Genomic DNA, 23216 nt, shown 5'->3' on the forward strand with positions numbered 1-23216 from the left:
AGCTGGGGTTGGGCCGACAGTGAAGGTATGGGCAGGTGGTTGCTGGCCATGCATGTGGTGGGCCAGTGCCCAACTGGGGAGGGAGTGGAGAGGCAGGCAAAGCAACATTGCTGCACTCCGAGGGGGGCTGACCTTGCTCTCTTCTTTCTCTCTGCCTCATCTCTATTAGTTTTCTATAGGTGGCAGAAAGACCATGTTGTCATTAAAAGCACATCTCTTCCCTTTGTGCCTATGCTAGAGAGAGAGGAGTGAGCATCAGGCATGCTGCGATGGGCCGCTCAATGCTTCTGCCTCTCCTGTGATGCCAGCCACTGCCTGCGTTGCTGCTATGGGTGTCACTGTGCCTTGCAGGGACCACCTGCCCTGCCTGGGCACTGACCCACCAACTGTCCTGTCAGCTCCCAGAAGCTGTCCCTGACCCCTCTCATCAACTTGGGAGTTGCTCTCCAGGTGATGGGGATGACTCAGTGAATCATTTGTCTTGTGTATTTGTTTGAGCTGGGGTTATAGTGAGACATGGGTTTCAGATAGCACATTTGTGTGTTCATTGTGTTGAGTTTCTTCCACCGGCCTTTAATCAGTCTCAGCCGGTGCTCAGGCATGATGAGATCTTGGAGATCGGGGACTGAAGAGGGAAGGGAAATATTGCCGAGCTGTTCAGGTGCACATCTGGATTCACTTGTGACTTAGCAAGCTGCAGGTTGCATCCCATAAATCAAACAGCTCCTGATACAGTGAATGTCACCTTCAGGGTTTCCCTTGCTCTGTGCCTAAAATATGTTCCATTCTTAAAGTCGAGATGGGTGAATCCCACTGCGCGATGCTGAAAAGGCTGCCCTGATGAAGTTAGTGCTGGCAGCGTGCATTTTCTGCAGGTACCTCCCAAAGGCAGGCAGCATGGTGAGGCGCTCTGGGCCTGTGCTGGGTAGAACTGGCAGGCCCCAGACCCAGCATCAGGGTGCAAGGCCAGGGTGTAAACAGAGACCCTAAGTACAACACATGTCAATGACTGCGTCTGTTCATCTGAAAGGAAGCAAGAAACAAAGTTTCAAGTGTTTGCAGTTTTTGCCTGATGAGATTAAAGTTGATGGGCAGGAAGGTGGTGTGAGCTTCCCTAGAGAAATGAGCAAGGAACATGCTATCTCATCAGCCCTAGCCAGCAGGCCACAAATCTGTCATGCGGGAGTGTCTACAGTGGCATGTTCCACATACGGGTGCAGACACCTCTGTGTGGACTCTGTCCTTGCCCCCACAGCAGGGCCACTTACCATGTCCATGTTGTCACATTTTTGATATACAGGTCCTAATTTGCAAAGAATCCTGTACCATCCAGTGGAAGGGAATGGTGCAGCCTCAAGCACAGTGAGCCACATGGAGTACTAGAGTCAACATAATGTAAGCACCTGGTGTGGAATGGGGGAGTTATCAGGGCCATACTGCTTGGATTTCTTCCCTCCCCATGGGTGGACACAGAGGAACACCATTCGCCCTGTGGCGCCCAGGACAGTTCAGGAGGAGCTGCCCATTGTGCTGCTTCCTGGAATTGGAGATGCTGGCCACAGGGGAGTGGTTCAGGCATCACACCTGCCTTCTGGAAAAACAAAACATGGCTAGGTCAAAATCCAGTAATGCTTCTTGCACTGAGATGTCTGTTTATTTTGCTATGTTTCCTGATTCTGCCATGGGTGTGCTTGGAGCCATGCCCAGGAACAAGCAGGCAGTGTGGACCCTCTGGCTGCTATGAAAAAGGAGCAGATACCGTTTGTGCTGGGACAGGCCTGCCTACAGGAGGCTTCACCTGGCAAAGACTTCTGTGACACTCTGGCTGTGGTTCTACCCGCTGTCCTGGGTTTAAGGGAGTGGTGGGGATTTTGGGTAGCAGGGGACGGGGCTACAGCAGTGGTCCCCTATGAGAAGCATCTCGAAGCTCACCCTGCTCCAAGCCAGACCCACCTCTAGACCAAGGCTGAGCCAATCAGCTGCACCTCTGCAATAATGTATTTAAGAAGGGACCTGGGAGGAGGAGTTGGACTTCTGAGGAAAAGTTGTGACAGCTGCATGAACACCAAGGTCAGTGGAAGAATGGAGAAAGGGGGGAGGTGTGCCAGAGCAGAGACCTCCATGTATCCTGTGATGAGACAGCAGGGAAGCTCCCCAGCCACCCATGAAGGTCTACAGTAGATTAGACACTGATTTATGGCCTGTGAAGGGCCTCACATAGGTGACTAAGGTGACTGTGCCTGAAGGAGGCCAGGATCTTGGGAGAAAAAACAGCCCCCGCTGTTGTAGCTTGGTGCCAGGAGGATTGCAGCATGCAGGGGTGTCCCACGCTGGAACAGCTTGGGAAGGGCTCCAGTTGGAGAAAGCTGGTGTCTGTCCCATGCTGGAGCAGTGTGGGGAACGCTGGGGCCCATGAGAGGGACTTATATTTGAGAGAGTTTGTGGAGGACTGTCTCCTGTGAGAGGGGGACCACCCTGGAGTAAGGGGAACAAGTTCCAGAAGCTCCCCCCACCAAAGATGGAAGAAGTGGCAGCACTGACTGCACCCCCCATTCCCTGCCCCTGTGCTGCTGGGGGAGGAGGTAGAGATATTGGGAGCAAAGCTGAGCCTGGGAAAAAAGGGAGGAGTGGAGGAAGGTGTTTTCAAGATGTGATAATGCTTCTCACTGTCCTACTCTGTTAAGTGTTGTTAGTGCCTGTAATAAATTTATGTTCTTTTTTTCTTCCCCTAACGAGTCCGTCATTTGCCTGTGACCATAATTGGATAATTACCCCTCCCTGTCCTATCTCAAATCCCAAGGCTGGCTTATTTTCTCCTTCTCAGTGCTGGGGAGGAAGGGGGAAGTGAACGGCTATGTGGTGCTCAGTTGCCCTCTGAGCTCAGACCACTGAGCCTTTTGCTTTATTTTCTCCTTCTCGGAGCTGAGGGGGGAAAGGGGGAGTCAGTGGCTGTGTGGCGTTCCGCTGCCCCCTGAGTTCAAACCACAACAGAGCTCTGATGTGGCGGCGTCGCTGCACCTGCCCGGACCACGCGCGACCCCTGGCGGCAACGCATGGCACTGCGGACCCTCCCGCTGCGTGTATGCCGCCGCAACCAGTTACCGCGGCGGGGAGCCGCCCGCGGGCGCCGTCGCAATTGGCCACGCGGCCGAGTCACGTGGCAACGGGGCTGGTGGCAGTCAGTCTGGGCCTTGGAATGAGGGAGGGCCTTTTTGCGGAACGCCCCGCGGGCAAAAGTCAATGCGCGAGGGAGCTGAGAAACTGAGGATCCATCTCCCGCTTGAATCAGCTCCAGATCGGGGGGCGGGGCCACGCCGACGGCAGGTCGTGGAGATTGTGGGACGGCCAATGGGAGGCGGAGGGCTGGGTATAGTGCGCTCGGCGGTGAGGGGCCCGTGGGTTGTTCAGAGTCTACGGTTTGCCAGCGCTCACTGCCTTCGCTTCCTCCTTCAATCACGCACCGGCTTTTTCTCTTTGTGCTCGTCTTCTCCTGCCGCCATGCCGCACGGCCCCGTGTCTGCTCTGCTGCGGCCCGGCGGCGTCCGCTTGTCGCCGCGTCGCTGAAGGAGAAGGAAGCAACGAGGACGAGATTGATCGCCCGCTGCCTCATGCCGCGGCCCTGTCCCGCCGCCCGACTGGAGACCTGCATGGACGGGCATGGGGAGAGTTGCGTCTTCCCGTGCCGTCGGGGCTGAGCCACCATGCTTCCCATCGCTTGCCGTCCTCGGCCTGCTTGCCGCCCTGGGGCTGATGCTGGGCTCAGGTACCGAGAGGGACTGGGGCGCGGCGGGGACTGCCTCTACAGGGCAGTGCAGCCGCAGCCCCGGCCTGGCCACGGCAAGACTGGGACAGGGGCTGGGTGCTGCGCTCCGGCGACGCGGGCGCGGGCCGTTGCGGAGTTGTGAGCTGTGACTCTTGGGCGCACCCTACTCTCCCGCGTGGTCAGGGTGCGGGTAGTGCCCTGCGCAGAGCGCTCAGTCCCGTGGACCTATGTGCGGTAGAGTCGGGTGGGATGGTAGCCTACGGGCGGAAAGGCTGATGCAGCGCTGGAAGTGATGGGAGTGAAGCTGGCAGCGCCGGGCTGCGGCGGCCTGCCTGGAGGCGTGGAGAACTGCTTTTTCTTTTTGCTTCAGGTAGAGCCAGCGTTTACTGGGAGGATTGGAAACTAGAAGAAGGTGGAAAGTACCCTGCAGGCTGCAGATGCCTGCTGAAGTGGTCTGCGTTTTCAACTCAGAAGTAATCTGTGCAGTTGTAGTTCTGTGAAAATATTTCTCTCTTGCTTGAGTGCTTTCATATATTTATAGTTTTGGTGAACTAAAGTGTAGTCAAATCACTCTTCATTCACTTCTCTCTGTACCAAGAATCTGCTGAAAGCAGCAAGCAGATTTCTTAAAGTTGCAAGGAGTATGGAGGGACAGAATTATTAGACTATTTGATAACTTGACTGACTTGCTCAGCTAGACTAATTTATATGTGATTAAAATATCACAAATCATAACTGAGGGGAAATACAAGAAAAATTATGGTGCTTTGAAGGTCAGGGTCTGAACCATGTTGCCTGCATTATTTTGCTTGGTGTAGGTATTTTTTGTTTGTGTATCTGAAAACACAAAATTTCTTTTCTCTTTTTTTTTTTTTTTTTTTTTTCCTGTGCTTTTGCAAACTGCATATCACTTGCACAAAAATCAAGTAGGAAACTTACTGCTGACTCATACAATTCATGGTCACACTTGACTGTAGGTTAGAGACTTCTTCCTCCTACTCTGTGTTGTTTTGGTATTTTGACAGGAGATTTGTGTTAGCTACAGATCAGTGGCTAACCATATCACCCTTATAAATTAATGGTTTCTGTATTCCGTGTAAGTCATGGGTGTGCTGACTCACAGGAGGGTCAGCTAAGGGACAAGCAGAGAAATTACTAATATCCTCTCATTGCTGTGTGAATTGCAGAAAGCAACTGTATTAAAAAATGGGAAGTGCTACGTTACTCTTCAGTCCATTTTCCACTCTTTGTGTCTCAGGAATTTAGAAACAGCTTAATTAGGCTGTTAAAATCAGGCTGGACCCATGCCAGTTCTACTTCGAGGACACACAAAACAAGTAGGAAATGTTGTAAAGAGGGGTTTGAAGGCAGGAAAAAGAGTATCTGTTAGGTATATTGTATTTTCACTTCTTTTCACACTCCCATGTATTTTTTGTAAGCATTTTTGTGACATTCAACATCTGCTTTATGACACTTTGAAAATACAGATTAATGTATGCACAGCTGAATTTTTTAGGTCATAAAAGGTACAAATAAGCATGGCATGTTTTTAGTAGATAATTTTGAGTGCTTGGAGAACTACTGCATGAAGTCTTGCACATACTCTTTATGGAGGTCCATTTTCTGTTATGGCTGTTGCCAGCTCTTTGGATGGAAGGGAACCCAGTCTCTCCTTTCATTTGCGTCCTCCTAGTTTTAACCCCTGTGAAATGTGTGGCTCTGTTTTCTTTAGTGCAGTGTGCAATCTTGTTCATTTAATTTCTGTTCCTCATGAGTTCCTGTGTAAAAGTTACCTTCAGAAGACTGTTAACAGCCACGAGAATCTGGAAGGAGTTCAGGTCATAACAGTGAGTGCTGTGGAGGAGAGAGCTGTAAAACTCCAGTTTGCTTGCTGGGATGGTAATTATGCTTGCTTTGTGGAAATCAGGTGACCAGATAAGGTCTGACTGGTTTGTTCATGTAAACTGAACTTTGTGTCTGTTGCGTACATCTGATAAGTACTTCAGGTTTTTGTAGGGAGAGGGTTTCTTCGCCCCTTGTTTTGTTACTGAATTACACCAAGGGGTACTGCTGTTGGAACATGTGGATTCCTTAGCTGGCAACTTGCACTTCAGACAGCTGTGGCTTTTCTCACTCATTAGTCCCAGAAAGCGAGCAGTGAAGCTTTAGCTATGACAGTGACAGGGAAACAAAGCAAACTGAATTTATGGCCTACCCACTTCCCTACCACCTTTCCCCTCACCTTTCTAGAAGCAAAACTTTGATTTCTGCTTCATTCAGTTTGTTTTTGTCTAAACGTATATCACTTGCTGGCTTTACCACATCCTTCTGAGGGGCAGGATTCTATTTAAAAGTTCAGTAACTTGTGTAAAGCACTGAAAGACTAAATGGAGACTTGCTTATTGATTAAGTGATTAACTTAAGCACATAATTGCATCATCACCTTCATGTCTGGAAAGAAATGTTGGGCTTGTACTTGGCAGGAGTTAGTGCTCTTAATTTCCATCTAGACAATATCAAGCAATGGATTAAGTCACACATGGGTCATCTCAGCCTTTGAGATGGTCTGTATTGCTATCTTTCTTCCTCCCAACTCCTTTTAACTCAATTATATAGTGTGTACCTAGTAGGTAAGCACTGTGAGTTATCTTCAAGTTGCTTTGTATACAGTACTTGTGGGTGTGGAATGGGGTATTGCACTTTAAGAGGTTTGCTTAATTTCTGTCTGCCATCTGTTTTGTGCCTAGGTGACTGCCAGCTGCAAACAACTTGTCGAATCCAGAAGTGCACCACTGATTTTGTATCCTTAACTTCACATCTAAACTCGGCTCTTGAGGGCTTTGATTTGGAGTTCTGCAAGGCCCTGCGAGCATATTCTTCCTGTACCTATCGCAATTCCAAAGTATGCCGTGGAAACCTAGTCTACCATTCTGCAGTGCTCGGGATCAGTGACCTCATGAGCCAGAAAAACTGTTCCAAAGATGGACCCACATCTTCCACCAACCCTGAAGTGACCCATGATCCCTGCAATTACAGTGACTATACAGAAGCCAGAAAACATCAAGGAGGGGAGAATATTCCTTCTCCTACTTACTTATTTTGTGGCTTGTTTGGTGATCCTCATCTGAGGACTTTTAAGGATCACTTCCAGACATGCAAAGTGGAAGGTGCTTGGCCCCTCATAGATAATAATTACTTATTGGTACAAGTGACCAACGTGCCTGTGGTCCCAGAATCCAGCGCTACTGCTACAAATAAGGTATGGATTGTTCTTAAGCACTGTGCATACATACAGAAATAAAAGGTCAAGACAGTAGAGTAAGTCATTTAGCCCTTAATGGTTAAGAAATGTAGTAGCTTGAGAATCTTCTGTGTGGTAGTCATAAGAAAGTAAAACCATTAGCCTCTTCTGAGAATCAAACAAAATTTAAACCAGGTCCTTTTTCTTCCTTCTGCTATTACTAGACTTGTTTTTGTAGGACGAGCTATTGCACTTTGTGAGGCATTAAACTGTTTCCTTGTCTGTGATGTTTGTGGGACTGCTGGAGAGCTGTTACAGACATTTCAGTGCCTTTAACTCCTACCTTTGGGGGGTAAAAAAAGGAAAGGAGCGTGTATATATATTTAGCAGCATCTCGATATCTTTATAGCTGATGGGTGTCTCTTGGGGTCAGTAGAACAGAGAACAAATTAATGATTATAAGTGGCTTTTTTTTTTTTTTTTTCAGACATGGCAATGGGAGTTAAATGTTAACGTTGTGCACTTAAACAGGCTTTACTTTTCTACTTGTGTCCTGGTTTGAGCCTGGTTGGCAGCCAGCCACCACACAGCCACTCACTCCCCCTTCTTCTCTGGCAATGAGAAGGGACAGATAAGCCAGGCTTGGGGTTTAAGATAGGACTGGGAGGGGCAGATCACCCATTATGGTCACAAGCAAAGGGCAGACTCATTAGGGGAAGAAAAAAAAGAATATACATTTATTACAGACACTAACAACACTTAAAAGAGTAGGACAGTGAGAAGCATTGCCATATCTTGAGAACACCTTCTCCCCACCCCTCCCTTCTTCCCAGGCTCAGCTCTGCTCCTGATATCTCTAGCTCTTCCTCCCAGCAGCACAGGGGCAGGGAATGGGGGGTGCAGTCAGTGCTGCCACTTTCTCCATATTCCGTGGGGGGAGCTTCTGGAACTTGTTCCATCTGCTCCATCATGGTCCCCCTCTCACGGGAGACAGTCCTCCACAAACTTTCTCTGACGTGAGTCCCTCCCAAGGGCTGCAGCATTTCCTTACACTGCTCTGTTGTGGGTCACCAACTTTCTCCAACTGGAGTCCCTCCCACGGGCTGCAGCCCTTCCTGGGCAGCTCTGTCGTGGTAAGCTCCTGCATGCTACAATCCTCCCAGCGCTGAACTACAACAGTGGGGTCTATCTTTTCCCACAAGACCCCAGCCTTCTATGGGCACAGCACCTTGATCAACCAGGCAAAAAACACAGGCCATAAATCAGTGTCTGCTCCACTGTAGATCTTCATGGGTGGGGGTGGGGGGGCCGCCCTGCCGTCTCACCACAGGATACAGTGGGGTCTCTGCTCCGGCACACCTCCCCCCTCCTTTCTTCCTCTGTTCCTCCACTGACCTTGGTGTTCCCGCAGTTGCCGCAACTCCTTCTCACAAGTCTGACTCCTTCCTACCACGTCCCTTCTTAAATACATTATCGCAGAGGTGCAGATGATTGTCTTAGTTTTGGTGCGGAGATGGAGCTGACTTGGAGCTGGGGGAGCTTTGAGAAGCTTCTTACAGGGGGCCACCCCTATAGCCCCCTCCCCTGCTACCAAAAAACCCCCACCACTCACTCAAACCCAGGACAGCTTGTTGCTTTTTCATTTGTGAAAGCAGAACCTTTCTACTTGGATTGTCCACCTGAGAAGAGGAGGTGGAATATTTTAGCTATTGTTCCTGTTGATTAAGGATGCTTAACTGTGGTCAAGTTCTGGGTAGTTTTGAAATTAATGAATAGTAGATTGATCTCTAGAGTGGTTTCTGAATGCTGAACTTCTTGCTTAGCCACATTCAAGACACACTTTCCTGAGTGATCTTGGCTTTCCTTTTGAAATCATCTAATGCTGAACTGTTTTGTTTTCAGGTCGACTTCCTCTTTATTTCTCTGTTACGTATGGCCTCCACATGCCTTTCCTTCACATTTTCTCCTCTGGTGTAAAATAGGAACATATCATGCTAAAATGTCTTGTGGTGCTTCTGTACCTCAAAAGCAGACTGAAGTACAGTAGACTGAATAGGAATTACTGTATTTAGTTCTGTAACACTGCCAGTAGTTCTTGCTTCTGAGAAGTTGGCCTCAGCAGCATCACCGGGGCAGTTTCTAAATCTTCCCCAGAGAGTTTGCCCTCCCCATGCCCTCCCCACCCTCAACATGCATAGAAGAAGAAAAGTGTCTTTCGCACATACATGTCTTACTTGTGTCCTTGAGCTATGGTGACTTTAGCAACACAGAAGCATGAGCATATGGAGAAAAACATGAAATCCAGCTTTGGATGATGCCTAGTGCTGTCTGATGGACTGAGCAGTCATTAGCATTTCTAACATACCTTTCAGTTTTGTTTCATCCCAAAAGACCTGCTATGCATATATATATATATATGTGTGTGTAACTTGACATGAGGTTATTGAATCAACATTTTATAATGAGTCCTTATGATTTTCCCTTCCACCTTTTGGCATAGGCCATTTACAGTAAGTTATGAGTGATGCTTGATTTCTGAGATACTCACATGCTTCACACCTCTTGCAGGCCTCTGGAAAAGGAAGCTGTGACACTTTCAGGTGATTGGAAGGTTATTTAATGCATTCAAATTTAAAATTTCCTGTATGTATGAACTCTGAAAAGCTTTTGGATGGCATTGCAAGACCCCTTTAGAAATGTCATGTACGCTATGCAGTTATCTGCCTATGAAATTTTAATAGCTGCTTTCATAGCTCTTGTTAAATCCTTTGCAGGCTTCTTAGAGATATTTGATAGACCAGTGGTCTATTAGTATAGAACTATCTGCTGAAACATCTACCTGTGCTCCAGTTCTTGATGAAATCAGACTCATCAGGTCTGAGGTTTTCTTTAGATATCCTCCCCTGTCCTTTCCCATAAACAGAAATGGTATATAAGGAGAGCATTGGAATGTTTTCTTATGATGCTAGGCATGAGGTAGGTCATGCAGTTCTGTGTTGAAGATAAAGCTGAAAAGCATGAATAACAAGGTGTTCAGCTGAATCAGAGTGCCATCTCAGCAGCCTACCTGACCTACTGTGCTTTATGCAGACTTAGATGTGTGACTAGATAGATGCAATGTAGGATCTCCTCTGCTTCTCTGTTGCTCTCTGTTAGTAAAAAAAATCCACAGTAGCAAAATCCAGTGTCACAGGAGACATTGTAGAGACAATCTTTCAGTGTGCATATTCTACTAGTTGGGTATTCAGTTGATGAATACTTGCATAATGTACTTGTAATCAGTGTTTCTTGCCTCTCTAGCTTTCATTGTTTTGTACCTGACTAACCTTTCCAAGACATGTATTGTGGCCATCTCTGCTTGGAGTAGTAATTGGGGAGGGTGGGATGGGTCTGAATTTTAGTAGCACCTTGGGTATTCAGCAGTGTTGAGGTAAGTTCTGCATGGTGATATATGCCCTTGCCTGAAAGTACAACCCAGTCACAACAAATGTCTAGGGAGGAAAATTGACTTGGGAACTATTACAGTAAAATTGAGTAAAACTAATCAAGATCAAAATTTGTTCATAGAGTGACAGGAACCTTCTATCCTACACTTAAAAAAAACCAAAACAACAACAAAAAAAAAAAAACAAACAAAACAAAACCCCAAAAAACAAAACAAACAAACTACCAAACCAAAAGAACAACTAACAGCCTTCAGATTTTTCCAGAGTCACTGTCTGTTCAGTAAATAGTGTAATCTTCTTGCATGTGGTGCCTCATATCTGTGTGTTTTAACATCTGGATAAATTCTAATTGTTAGTCAGGTTTTGTCTGAACTCTTTACTCAGGAATTTGGCCTGTAGTAGTGGTAGAAGACTTGAATGCCTGAAATTTAATTTCTACATACAGGAGTTGGATTTGTGTCTTGTTGCGGTTGAAGGACTAGACCAGGTTAAAGTTGTTATGAGAAAAAAACTGTCTACCCTGGTATAGCCCTTGGGTTATTATCCATTATTACTTTGTCATGTAGACATCAACGAAGTTGCACCAAGATGTCCAAGGGCGATCAAAAGAGGCTTCAGGGTCTTGGGATGTCCAGTTAAGAGATCAGGAGCACAAGTAGTTTTTTACTCTATCTTTCCAGTTGCAGGAAATGATGTTGGAAGAAACAGAAAGTCAGCTGATTGATATCTGACTCAGTGACTGGTGTCAGTGGCAGAATTGTAGGTTTTTTGATCATGGGTTAGTCTAAATGATACCAGGCCTGCTGGCAACATATGAGGTACACCTTTCTCAAAGAGAGGAAAAGATCTTTGTATAATAGTTAGCAGGGCTCACTGAAAAAGCTTTAAACTAGATTTGAAGGGTGGAAAGGGATAAAATCAGGCTCATTAGTGATAAGCCTGTGGGCAGCATGCCAGTGTTTGAGGGACAGTGTGCTAGGGAGGTCTTTTAGGCTGCTCCACTGTGTGCTGAGTACAATGGAGTGCATTTGAAAAGTCTCTGTACTAATACACACAGCACCTTAGCCATCTCAGGGGAATAGGGGGTGGAGATCCACATGGCAGCAGACACAAGGTGACAGGATCAATAGCCCAACTGAAGTGTATCTATGCCTATGTGTGCATCATAGGCAACAAACAGGAGTTGGAAGCTATTGTGCAACTGGAAAAGTATGATATAATTACAATCATGGAAACATGATGGGGTGACTTGCACAACTGGAGTGCTGCAAATGGATGGCTCTAACCTCTTCGGAAGAGGTAGGAAAGGAAGAAGTGGTGGGGCAGCCCTATATATTAGGGAGTGTTTTGAGTGTCTAGAGCTTGATGATGGTGATGAAAGGGTTGAGTGTTTGTGGGTAAGAATCAGGGGAAAAGCCAATAAGGCAGATATTATGGTGGGATTCTGTTATAGACCACCCAGCCAGGATGAAGAGACAGCTAGATTATTCTATAAGCAGATGGGAGAGGTCCCATGATCGCTAGCCCCTGTTCAACTTACCAGGTGTCTGCTGGAAATACAATACAGTGGAGAGGAAACACTCTAGGATGTTTCTGGAGCATGTGGAAGGTACTTCCTGACAGTTGGTGAGTGAGCTAACTAGGGCAAGTCCCCCACTTGGACTTGTTTGCAAACAGAGAAGGGCTAGTGGATGATGTGATGGTTGGAGGCTGTCTTGGGCACAGCAATCATGAAATTATAGAGTTTCCAATTCTTAGAGAAGTAAGGAGATGGGGGTCAGCAGAACTGCTGCCTTGGACTTCCAGAGGGCAGACTTTGGCCTATTTAGGGGCCTGGTTGACAGAGTCTCTTGGGACGCAGTCCTGAAGGGTAAAGGAGTCCAGCAAGGCTGGACGTTCTTCGGGTAGGAAATCTTAAAGGCACATGAGCATGCTGTCCTTATGTGCTGAAAGATGAGTTGGTGGGAAAGAAGACCTGCCTGGCTGAACAGAGGGCTTTGGCTGGAACTTAGGGAAAGAAAGAGTTCATGAGCTTTGGAAGAAAGGGTAGGCAACTCAGAAAGACTAAAAGTAGAAAGATGACATGAGGTTATGTAGGGAGAAAATTAAAAGGCCCAAAGCCTGACTGGAACTTAATTTAGCTACTGCAGTAAAAGACAATAAAAAATATTTCTATAAATACATTCACAACAAAAGGAGGGCTAAGGAGAATCTCCATCCTTTATTGAATGCAGGGGAAACATAGTGACAAAGGATGAGGAAAAGACTGAAGTACTTAATGCCTTCTCTGCCTCAGTCTTTAACAGTAAGACCAATTGTTCTCGGGGTACACAGCCCCTAAGCTGGAAGACAGAGATGGGAAGCAGAATGAAGCCCCGATAATCCAAGGGGAAAAGCTACACCACTTAGACACACATGAGCCTATGGGTCCAGATGGAATTTGCCAAAGGATACTGAGGGAGCTGGAGGAAGTGCTTACCAAATGACCTTCAATCGTTTATCAGCAGTCCTGGCTAAATGGGGAGGTCCCAGTTAACTCATCTACAAGAAGGGATGGAAGGATTATTTGGGTAACTACAGGCCTGTCAGACTGACCTCAGTGATGGGGAAGTTTATGGAGCAGATAATCTTGAGTGCCATGTGTAGTGGTGTGAGCCCAGAGGGTAACTGGGCAGCTGCTCAATTGCTCCTCCCTGATCAGGGATGAAAAGGAGGAAAATAAAACAATAAAACAAAAGGCTTGGGAGTTGAGTCAGGGATGTGGAGGGATGACTCACCCATTATGGTCATGGACAAAAGACAGACTCCTTAGGGGAAGAAAAAGAACATCAATTTAATTTAAACACCACCACCACTAATTTAACAGTCAGAGTAGGACAGTGAGAAGTATAATGATGTCTTAAAAACACATTCCCTTTTTCCTCCCTTTCTCCCTGGTTCAGCTTTGCTCCCGATTTCGATTTTTTTACCTCCTCCCCCCGCAGCCATGCAGGGGATGGGGGTTGTGGTCAGTTTGTCACCCATTGTCTCTGCTGCTCCTTCCTTCTCAGGGGGAGGAGTCCTTGCACGCTTCCCCTCCCTCAGTATGAGGTCCCTCTCACAGGAGACAGTCTTCTATGAACTTTCTGTGACATGAGTCCTTCTCATGGGCTGCAGCTCTCACTGAACTGCTCCAGTGTGAGTCCCTCCCACAGTTTATAATCCTCCCAACAATGAACTGCTACAGCATGGCCTTCTGTCAGCATGCTGGCCGCCTTCAGCTGCAGTTACCTGCTCTGGCGTGGGGTCCTCCATGGGCTGCAAGTGGGCTTCTGCTCCACTGTGGACCTCCATGTGCTGTAGTGGGAGAGTCTGCCCGCTCACCATGAGCTGCAGGGTTCTCTGCTCTGATGCATTTCCTATCCTCATGTGCCCCCCTCCCACTCCACTGCTTTCTGCAGCCAACCTTGGTGTTGCATAACTGTATCTCTCTCACAACTCTCCATAATCCCTCCTTGTCTCAAGTTCCCCTTCCTAAATATGTTACCATAGAGTCATGGCCACCATCACTAACTGGAATAGCCTTGGCCAAAGGTGGGTCCAACTTGGAGACAGGGGAGCTTTGAGAAGCTACTTACAGGGGCCTACTGCTGTAGCCCCTTCTCCCTTACCAAAATCATGCCACACAGAAAACCAACACACAATCACATGGCACGTACAGGACAACCAGGCGATCAGGCCCAGTCACCATGGGTTTATGAAAGGCAGATCCTGCTTGACAGACCCGATCTCCTTCTATGACAAGATTACCAGCTTAGTGGATGAGGGAAAGGCTGTGGATGTTGTCTGCCTGGACTTTACTGAAGCCTTTGACACCGTTTCCCACATCATTCTTCTGGAGAAACTGGCTGCTAATGGCTTGGGTGAGTGTACTATTTGCTGCGTAAAAAACTGACTGGATGGCTGGGCCCAAAGAGTTGTGGTGAAGTTAAATCCTCTTGGTGGCTGGTCACAAGTGGTGTTTCCCAGGGCTCAGTATTGGAGTCAGTTCTGTTTAATATCTTTATCAATTATCTGCATGAGGGGATCGAGTGCACATTCGGTCAGTTTGCAGATGACACCAAGTTGGGTGGTAGTGTTGATCAGCTTGAGCATAGAAAGGCTCTACAGAGGGATCAGGACAGGCTGGATAGATGGGGTGACGCCTGTTGTATGAGATTCAACAAGGCTAAGGGCCGAGTTCTTCACTTGGGTTGTAACAACCCCATGTAATGATTGGAGAAGAGTGGCTGGGAAGCTGCTCAGCAGAAAAGGACCTGGGGATGTTAGTTGACAGCCACCTGAAAATAAGCTGGCAGCGTGCCCAGGTAGCCAAGAAGGCTGAAGGTATCCAGGCTTGTATCAGAAATAGCACGGCCAGCAGGGCTAGGGAAGTGATTGTTCATTTGTATGCGGCTCTTTTGCAGCTGCACCTTGAAAACTGTGTTCAGTTTTGGGCCATTTCCTACAAGACACATTGGAGTGATGGAGCACATACAGAGAAGACAACAAAGCTGGTGAAGGGTCTGGAGAACAAGTCTTACGAGGAGCAGCTGAGGTAACTAGAGTTGTTTAGGCTGGAGAAAAGGAGGCAGAGGGAAGACCTTATCGCTCTCTACAGCTACCTGGAAGAAGGTTGTAACAAGGTGGGTGTCAGTGTCTTTTCCCAAGTAGGAAGTGATAGGACAAGAGGAAACAGCCTCAAGTTGTGCCAGGGAGGTTTAGATTGGATATGAGGAAAAACGTCTTCACTGAAAGGGTTATCATGCATTGGAACAGGCTGGTCAGGGAAGTAATTGAGTCACCATCCCTGAAGGTGTTTAAAGGACGTGTAGAGATGTGGAACTTAGGGACATGGTTTCATGGTGGACTTAGTAGTGGTAGGTTAACAGTTGGGCTTGATGATTTTAAGGGTCTTTTCATGAGTCTATGAAATGCATAGTAAAATAGCAACATATAGTCAGACCTACAGCATTGTAGTTGAATTATGGCACTAGTGAAGACTAGTATGAAGACTCAGAGTTGAAAGTGTTGCTTTATTTTAAGGCCCACCAGCTAGGCACCTTCTACAAATACATGAAGGTCTTCTAGAATCTTCACTTTGGCAGCTCAGTAACACCATCCTTGAAAGGCTTTGCATGTGCAGTGGGATTTCACTAATCTTTGGGATGAGTACACTTAGTGGGGATGATGTTACTGGCATCTTTAAGAATAGGATTATGAAGTCCAAAATGAAATATTTCAAGTGCAAATTGCATGTGTGGGTTAGGTTTTTTTTTTGTTGTTGTTCTTAGTACAGCTGATATTTGTGTATTTTATCTTCAGATAAGTCTCTGGAACAACCTTATTTAATCTTTTAGAGTTCCTCACTGCAGTGGCTTAAGAGCACAGTATGTGACCAGAGAACAAGGCTGAGATACTGATAGTTTGAAAAAACCTTTCGTCATCTGAAGATTTTGGCATTTGGATTTTTCTGTCCTAGGCTTAGAAGGGGCAGCTAGTTTGTAGTCTGTAAACAGTGACACATAATGCAGCTTTGTGGGGGTGTTCTTACAACTCAGCCTGAATGTAGAAGGTGCTATAGGTACATGTACACATAAAACACATGTTAAAATGTGCTTGAAATAAACTTTTTGACTACTTAATGTTTTCTGTTACCCTGAAAATTTAGACAACAGAAGCTTCACAGTGAACTTTGATTTATCTCCCTTTGCAACAAGCTCTTGAGTATCCCTCAGTAGCAGGTTGTGAGATTGAGGTAGGAGTGGGTGACAAGGGCATTACAGAACTCTGGGTTTACTGATCTGGCCTAAGGGTTAGGTGGATGTTACATGACAGAAAAAACAATATCCAAACCTGATGCCTTGAGCTGCAGTGTTTAAATATGAGTATGTTCTTGGAAGGTCTTGATAGTCTCTGATTCTCTGGAGCATCCTTGTAAGATATGTGGAGGCATTCGTTCACTGAATAGTTTTTCATCCCTCATTCAGTGTTCAATGTTATTGCTAATCTTGTTTGAGGGTGAAGGCTGCTGTTCTCCCTCTCTGCCTCTGAAATTGTAGTATTTCATTCTTGTAGAAGAAGGAGCTTTGGAGAAAAGAGGTTGGTGGCTGCTTCCTGAATAAATTTTTCCAGGTGCCTTGTTTACTGTTTTACCAAGTAGCCAATTCTGTGTGTTATTAAAACTATTAACCCTTTTTGACTCCAGATTTGTTCAGGTGCTGAGCATGCTTAGAACTTTACTTCTGCTGAGATGTAAATCATTCTTTCCTTGCACAGCAAAGTAAATGTGGTCGAGGAAGTAGGAATGCTTTTTTTGTCTGAGCAGGCTGAGCTAGAAGTCAGTTTCATTAAAACTAAATATAATATAAAATGATAGATAAAATTATAAATATTTATATAAATATAATTATACAATATATAATTATGCAAATATAAATAATTATAAATATACCATTATATAGAAATATCTAGTTATTTATGTAAATAATATAAAAATCAAATTAAAATATAAGAGGTGATTTACTGAATGAGGGTCTGGATTATATGCAGAAATATTAATCACTTGGCAGATCTTGTCTTTCATCTGTGTTGCTGAGCTTGCTTCACTAAACATTGAATTGTTGGTCTTTACAGCAGCAAGGGTACTTGTACATTTTCTGGATTTTGGGCATAGACATTCAAGCTTAGCTGTAGTCCACAGACATCAGTTTACTGAATTACTTGACTACAGGTGGTATCAAGCTAGCTGTTTAACTGATTAATGAAATCGAATTAGCAAGTTTTGTGTGTGTGTGTGAGGCAGACTGACAGAGTGTCAACCAACTGGAACAAACCAAACATTGAAAACTAATGTAATACTGTTTAAGGTAGGTCTGCATACTGCAAAGAGATTGTTGCAATGGGATGAGGGAAAAGGGAAGACTTTTGTCTTATACAACCGGTATGGAGAGGTCAGACTAACGAAGGTGGAGGTTTTGTTTGGATTGTCTGTAATCAGCTGTTTATTTAACCTCTAGCTCTTACTTCAAAGCAGAAGGGCAGGAAACAAAAGCTGCTGTGCAGAAGTGTGCTGGTTAACTGAAATTAAAATATGACGTTGCTATAGAGTAGATTTTTAGGAAAAAGTGTAATGGTAGATGGAAAATGCCTTCTGGTATGTTTTGGAGTACTCAGTCTTGTAACTGACTGCTTAAATCATAGACTATAAGAAATTTTGATGTAATCAGTCAGTGATTAAATTAATGATTAGAATACCTATTCCTGGTACAGAATTTCCTTTGACTTTTTTCAAGTCACTACCCTCTGAAATTGTAAAGGAAGTAACGTATCTGTTTCTAATATTTATATGTGATTCCTCATTATACTTTTTATTTTAGGGAAAGCCTTTAGACACTCCAAACTTAGTCTGCCAAATAGCCTAATTATTCCCTTCAAGTAAGACCGGAAGACCAACTCTTTCTGTTGTGGCTTATTCAAATAAATGTAAAAGTTTAAAAGGCCAAACACCAGTCGTAGTCTTAAAAGAATCAGTAATTGTTTTATGCTCCTGGATTCTGTGTTGGAAGTCTCTCTTCAAATACATGTCATTGAGTATCTTTCAGTCTTGCTTTGTTTCTTCATGTGCATATTTTCTAGCAACAGTGGACTGTAAGTGTCAAGTCTTGCAGTTCCTAGGACTAATGGATTGAGGAACCCTAAGTAGTTATTTGACTAGTTGTTTTTCCTGGTCATGCATCATTCACCTCACTGCCTGTTGTGTTGATGGCTGATAAAGCACTAAATACATCAATACTTTTAAAGTAGTCTCACACAGGTAATCCTTATAACACATCCAACAAGTGTACAGTACCCTGAGAAGGGACATACAGTCACTGGAAAAGAAGTGATGAGAATATTGTCAGTGGAGAAGGCTGAGTTCTGTTTTCAGAACCTTTCCATGATTTTGCACAGTCTCCTTCTGATTTTGACATAGTGGCTAGCAATGTAAGAATTACTTGACACTTACACTTCTCTGTGACTGCAGGATGCATTCCAAAATATCAAGAAACCATCAGGTAGGAGGGAGTTGTGATGCTTTATTAAATATAAAGCCTTTTCCTTTCCTGACATTGTGGTTGTTGCCACATGCTCATAGTCTTGCTTCCAGGCTACCTAAGAACAAATTTAACAATTGCCATCTGGTAAAATATTGCTTTAAGTGTATATACTGACTGTTTTCCTTTAGGCATGAGTTAGGGACAACTATCAAACTGTGATGTCGTGGTCAGTCCCAGATATGTTCAGCTGTGAAATGGGATTGAAATGTTGTTGTTTTTTCACTAACTTTGCCTTTTTTTTTTTCTTTCCCCTTTCACCCCCCCACGCCCAGATAACTATTATCTTTAAATCATACCAAGACTGTACAGATCAGAAAGTATATCAAGCAGTGACTGATGACTTACCTGCAGCTTTTGTTGATGGTACAACAAGTGGAGGTGAAGGGAACAGCAAGAGCTTGCAAATTGTGGAGAAAGTCAGTGGCAAATACATTGAAATGCATGCCAGGTATATTGGGACCACGGTCTACATACGTCAGCTTGGGCACTACTTAACATTGGCCATTCGCATGCCTCAGGAGCTGGTCACAGCCTACGAGGAGAGCCAGGATCTGCAGCTCTGTGTGAACGGTTGCCCTTCAAGTGAACGTATTGATGATAATGGCCACTTACCACTGCATGTGATGGGGCAGTTGCTCCCTCAGGGTGGTGCTGCTCATCCCTGGTCAGTGTACACACTGGAAACTGCTACCACAAAATGCCATGAGAAGATGCTGATGAAGGACATATATTTTTATTCATGTGTATTTGACCTACTCACCACTGGTGATGCTAACTTCACAACTGCTGCTCACAGTGCCTTGCGGGATGTGGAGGCACTGCACCCCAGAAAAGAACACTGGCATATTTTCCCCAGCAGTGGAGGTGGTGGTGTGGGCAAGGGTAGCAAATTTTCTGTCAGTTTGGGACTTGTGTGCTTGATCTTTGTTGCATTTTTTTTTTTAGTTTTACTATAACAAAGTTTTGAAATATATATTGTCATAATATATTGAGTAAAGGTGAGTATTTGTGTATATACCATGTATATGAAGGGATGTTTTGTTTTGGGACACCCACTAGATTGTACATATTGTGTTAACTGTTTTCATGTATGTTTGATGTAATATTCTTTGTATCTGTTTATTTTGCAGTTGGTGAAATGTTTTATAATGTCCCTGCACTGGGACCTGATAGAAAGCACTTTATTTTTATATATTAAATATATATGTGTGTATCTGAGTAACTATGTATTATACATATGAACATGTACATACCGTACTTGGTGCTCCCTCTAAGTACTACTTGGCTTAACAAATTATTTTTAACTGGATTAATTTATGGGTTTTTTTCTGTCACTTCTCTTACTCTAGAGACAGTATGTCTCTTGTCCTGTAATGACACTGGTGATTTGCTGGATTCACTAATTAAAACCATTAAGAATGGGATTGTCCCTCAATCAAATGGCCATCCCTTATTCTGGAGGGAGAGAGTGAAGGGCTTCCAATTAACTCAGATAACCATCTCGGACAATGTGAATTACAGAGCCTTCTTTGTAATTTTGACATTTCCTAGTTTCATGGCATGAGTTTCAAAAGAAGAAAAGGAAATGTGTTGGAGTGAGACTTACGTAGCTTTGTAGAACCAGTGGAGAAGATAATTTTGAAAGATATTAATGGTCTAGTTGTGTAAGCATGTAACGTAACTACTGCATCTGCCTCTAACCTTGAGGTCATTCTCGGAGATAGACTGGAGAAGTCATAAGCCTGATCTCTGTCCCTTGCTTAGGTGCTAATTCTATCTATACATTCAGAAGGAGGAGGGGAGTGAGGCTGCAGGCTCTGACTACTTTTACTGAGGAGCTAGGAGAAGAATGATTTGGTGGCCTGAAGGTTGGTTTTACTTAGTGCCGTAATCTGCTGCAAGAATTGGAAGCTTTAATACATGCTGCAATAAACCCAGCTCCAAGACTGTCTTCTTTCACTCTTAAAACTGTTCATCTGAGACTGGACTTCTAAGTTAGAAGTGCTATCTGAATAAGACTCAAATGGCACTTGCCTTTGTTAAGCAAACTTGAGCTAGTGTTCACCTTGGTGGAGGAAGATGGGAGTCTGTTCACAGAATGAGAGCTCCTAGTTTTAATTAAGATTCTTTTGGCTATATTAGGGACTGTTGACTGGTAAAGACAGGGATAGTCTTCTCAAAGAAACTAATTCTGTGTATGGATGGGTAATTCCATACAGGTGTTATTCTGGCAATTCTTGAGATGAAAGTAGTCAGAACTGAGTTGAGGCTAAAGCTAATATTTATTTTAGACTAGACTATTGGCAGGTTGTGCTGACAGTGCCATTTCAGATGAGTTAGACTTGCGGATTTATGATATGTTTGATAATATGCCTCCTGTGGTTTCATCTGATGGTGATAGGCTTCTCCTTATTTTGTGTAGCTGAACTTACTCATCAATGCTCTGAATTTAAAGTTCTCATGGCTGAAAGCCGATGAATGGACCTGGTGTTGCTTGCAGTAGTGCACATATTTACTGGGTAGGCATCGTATACTTGTTAATTTCCTCTGTGCTTGGATCCTATATGTATACACATATATACTCTGTAAATATGTATACTAGCATTGAGTTGTGAGCCTCTCAGATAAGTATTATTTCAGAAATGTAGTAAATCCCCTAAAGAGTTTTAATTTTTCTTGTTCCTGCTGTGGGACTTCTTGAGAAAATGTTACTTGCACATGTTCATTCTTGAAGTCTGCCATCACCAAGAGAGCTTTAGTTAATGCTGAGCGTGGGTATTTTGAAACTAGTGAATGGTCTTGGGAGAGGACTTAAGCTTTTTTTCACAGGCCCTTCAAATGGCTGTCTTTTAGAAGGCTACAGATATTTTTTTCCTCTATGCTTGGAAATCCCACAATGTGTCAGGCTTTGCAAAACCACTTAGATGTGGTTCATGAATATACCAGTAAGTATATGTTTGTATAAAAGGGTGACTGTGCAATGTGTAAATACTTTAAATTACTATGATAGAAGAATAAAGTTGCCTACCCTGCTGAGGAACGTCTGTAATGTGTTAGTGACCCCTGATGGGATGCAGAGAAACTGGGGACGTGGGCCGCATACTGGGCAGGCAATCTATAAATAAAGCCCCACTTTGTCTCCTAGTCATCACTTGTTGTATAGGAATGTGCTGAGTACAATGGTTATACTTTCTTGCAGATTATTGTTTTCCCTCTGCTAAATAAGCTGTGTAGTGAAATATATGACCAGCAGCTGCAAACCAGGCCAGTTTATTCAAGAGAGAGTGTGTGGGAAACCAACAGCAGGAACCATTCCCTCAGGATCCCACTTGTACAGTTCCTCTGTATACAGTGTTTGTGGAGATACTCAGAAGAGCTTTAACAGAGTGATCTGATGTTGCATCCATCCTGAGAAGCATTATGAAAATCCTCTTTTGAAGTTAGTAGAGAACTCTCAGGTCAGAAGAACTGTGGAAGAGAAAATTACCTGCTGTAAAACTGAAAAAGAGATTGAGGCACTGAAAAAATAAATTATATAGAAGAGTCTGTAAGATCACAGAACTTTGTATACCAATGATCTGCAAGTATATGTGGGAGCGGTAATATTTCAGCTGCAGGGCTAATCACATGGTATGGAAGTAAATTGAAAGTACCAGAGCTTAAAACCAAGTTATGTCAGATACATACCAAGGAAGGTAGACCTAATAAACACAACTGTGAATGTTGGTGTTACAAGTAGAATTTGAGGTGTGTGGGGAGCAATGGTAGATCACTGAAATGCTTTGTGGAAACAACTGTAGAAAGCACAGGGAGTTATGTATACAGAGGATAGCCATCGTATCTGTAAGACCTTACTTTCAAAGGTGTTAGTCTACCACCACAAGTTCTGCAGAAGGCAGTATAGCAAGATCATCGGTATTTTAATGCAACAACTAGTAAGCTATTACTGATGCTATTGGCCTTTGTCTTAAACTTAGTTGATGCCTTGGATATTAGCAGCTTATTCAAAAGATTATTTCAAGTATCTTCTAGAGCATTTCTAAACAGAGTATTTCCTAATCCTGTGCTAACAGAGTTCTTAACAGCAGCCGAGGATAGTTCTCTGTAGCTGTGTAGTCTGACAGCTTCCATAGGAAGCATCTCAGAACTGAGCAGAGAACTGGCTGCTTAATCCTTCATTTTGTATGAACATATGGCTCCTAAACAAGGGTATTATAAAAGGAAATAGTATGCTCAACTGACTGTCAAACCAAAAATTATTTCTTCTGTCTTCCTGGAAAACCTGGCTGAAAGAATAATTTGCATAGAGCACCTGTTAAGTGGAACACAACCTGGGAGAATGCAGGGTATGAGAACAACCTGACTTTTGTTCTTATTCTCAGGTTAAGGCCCTTCAGTTGTGCATTTCCTTTCAAAATGCTGCTGTACTTCAAGAAAATAGGTCACCAACTATTTACATTCTCTTAGCTTAGCACTATGGATACCATGTGTATTAGTGGACATGTTTCAAAAAAAAGCTGAAGTGGTTTGTATCTGTCTTCTCTTTTCACAGATTCAGTGCAGTTTCAAATATTGTATTAATTTTCTTCATGTAAATACAGCTGCAGTGTTTTACACTGAAATTTTCATGCTTTGGGTTATTTTAATTC

The 23216-nt window shown here is 44.2% G+C and overlaps 1 protein-coding gene across 1 annotated transcript; it reads left to right on the top strand.

Annotated features, from left to right (window-relative positions):
* Positions 1-3346: 3346 nt before the first annotated feature.
* On the top strand, positions 3347-21607 carry RGMB (repulsive guidance molecule BMP co-receptor b). Its single transcript, XM_032993667.1, has 3 exons — positions 3347-3763; positions 6511-7022; positions 18840-21607. The coding sequence occupies exons 1-3, from the start codon at positions 3658-3660 to the stop codon at positions 19521-19523; spliced, it is 1302 nt and encodes a 433-aa protein (XP_032849558.1). The 5' UTR covers positions 3347-3657; the 3' UTR covers positions 19524-21607.
* Positions 21608-23216: the final 1609 nt, after the last annotated feature.

This window comes from Tyto alba, unplaced genomic scaffold (assembly GCF_018691265.1).
Source record: "Tyto alba isolate M040663 unplaced genomic scaffold, T.alba_DEE_v4.0 Super-Scaffold_13, whole genome shotgun sequence".
Lineage (NCBI taxonomy): Eukaryota > Metazoa > Chordata > Aves > Strigiformes > Tytonidae > Tyto > Tyto alba.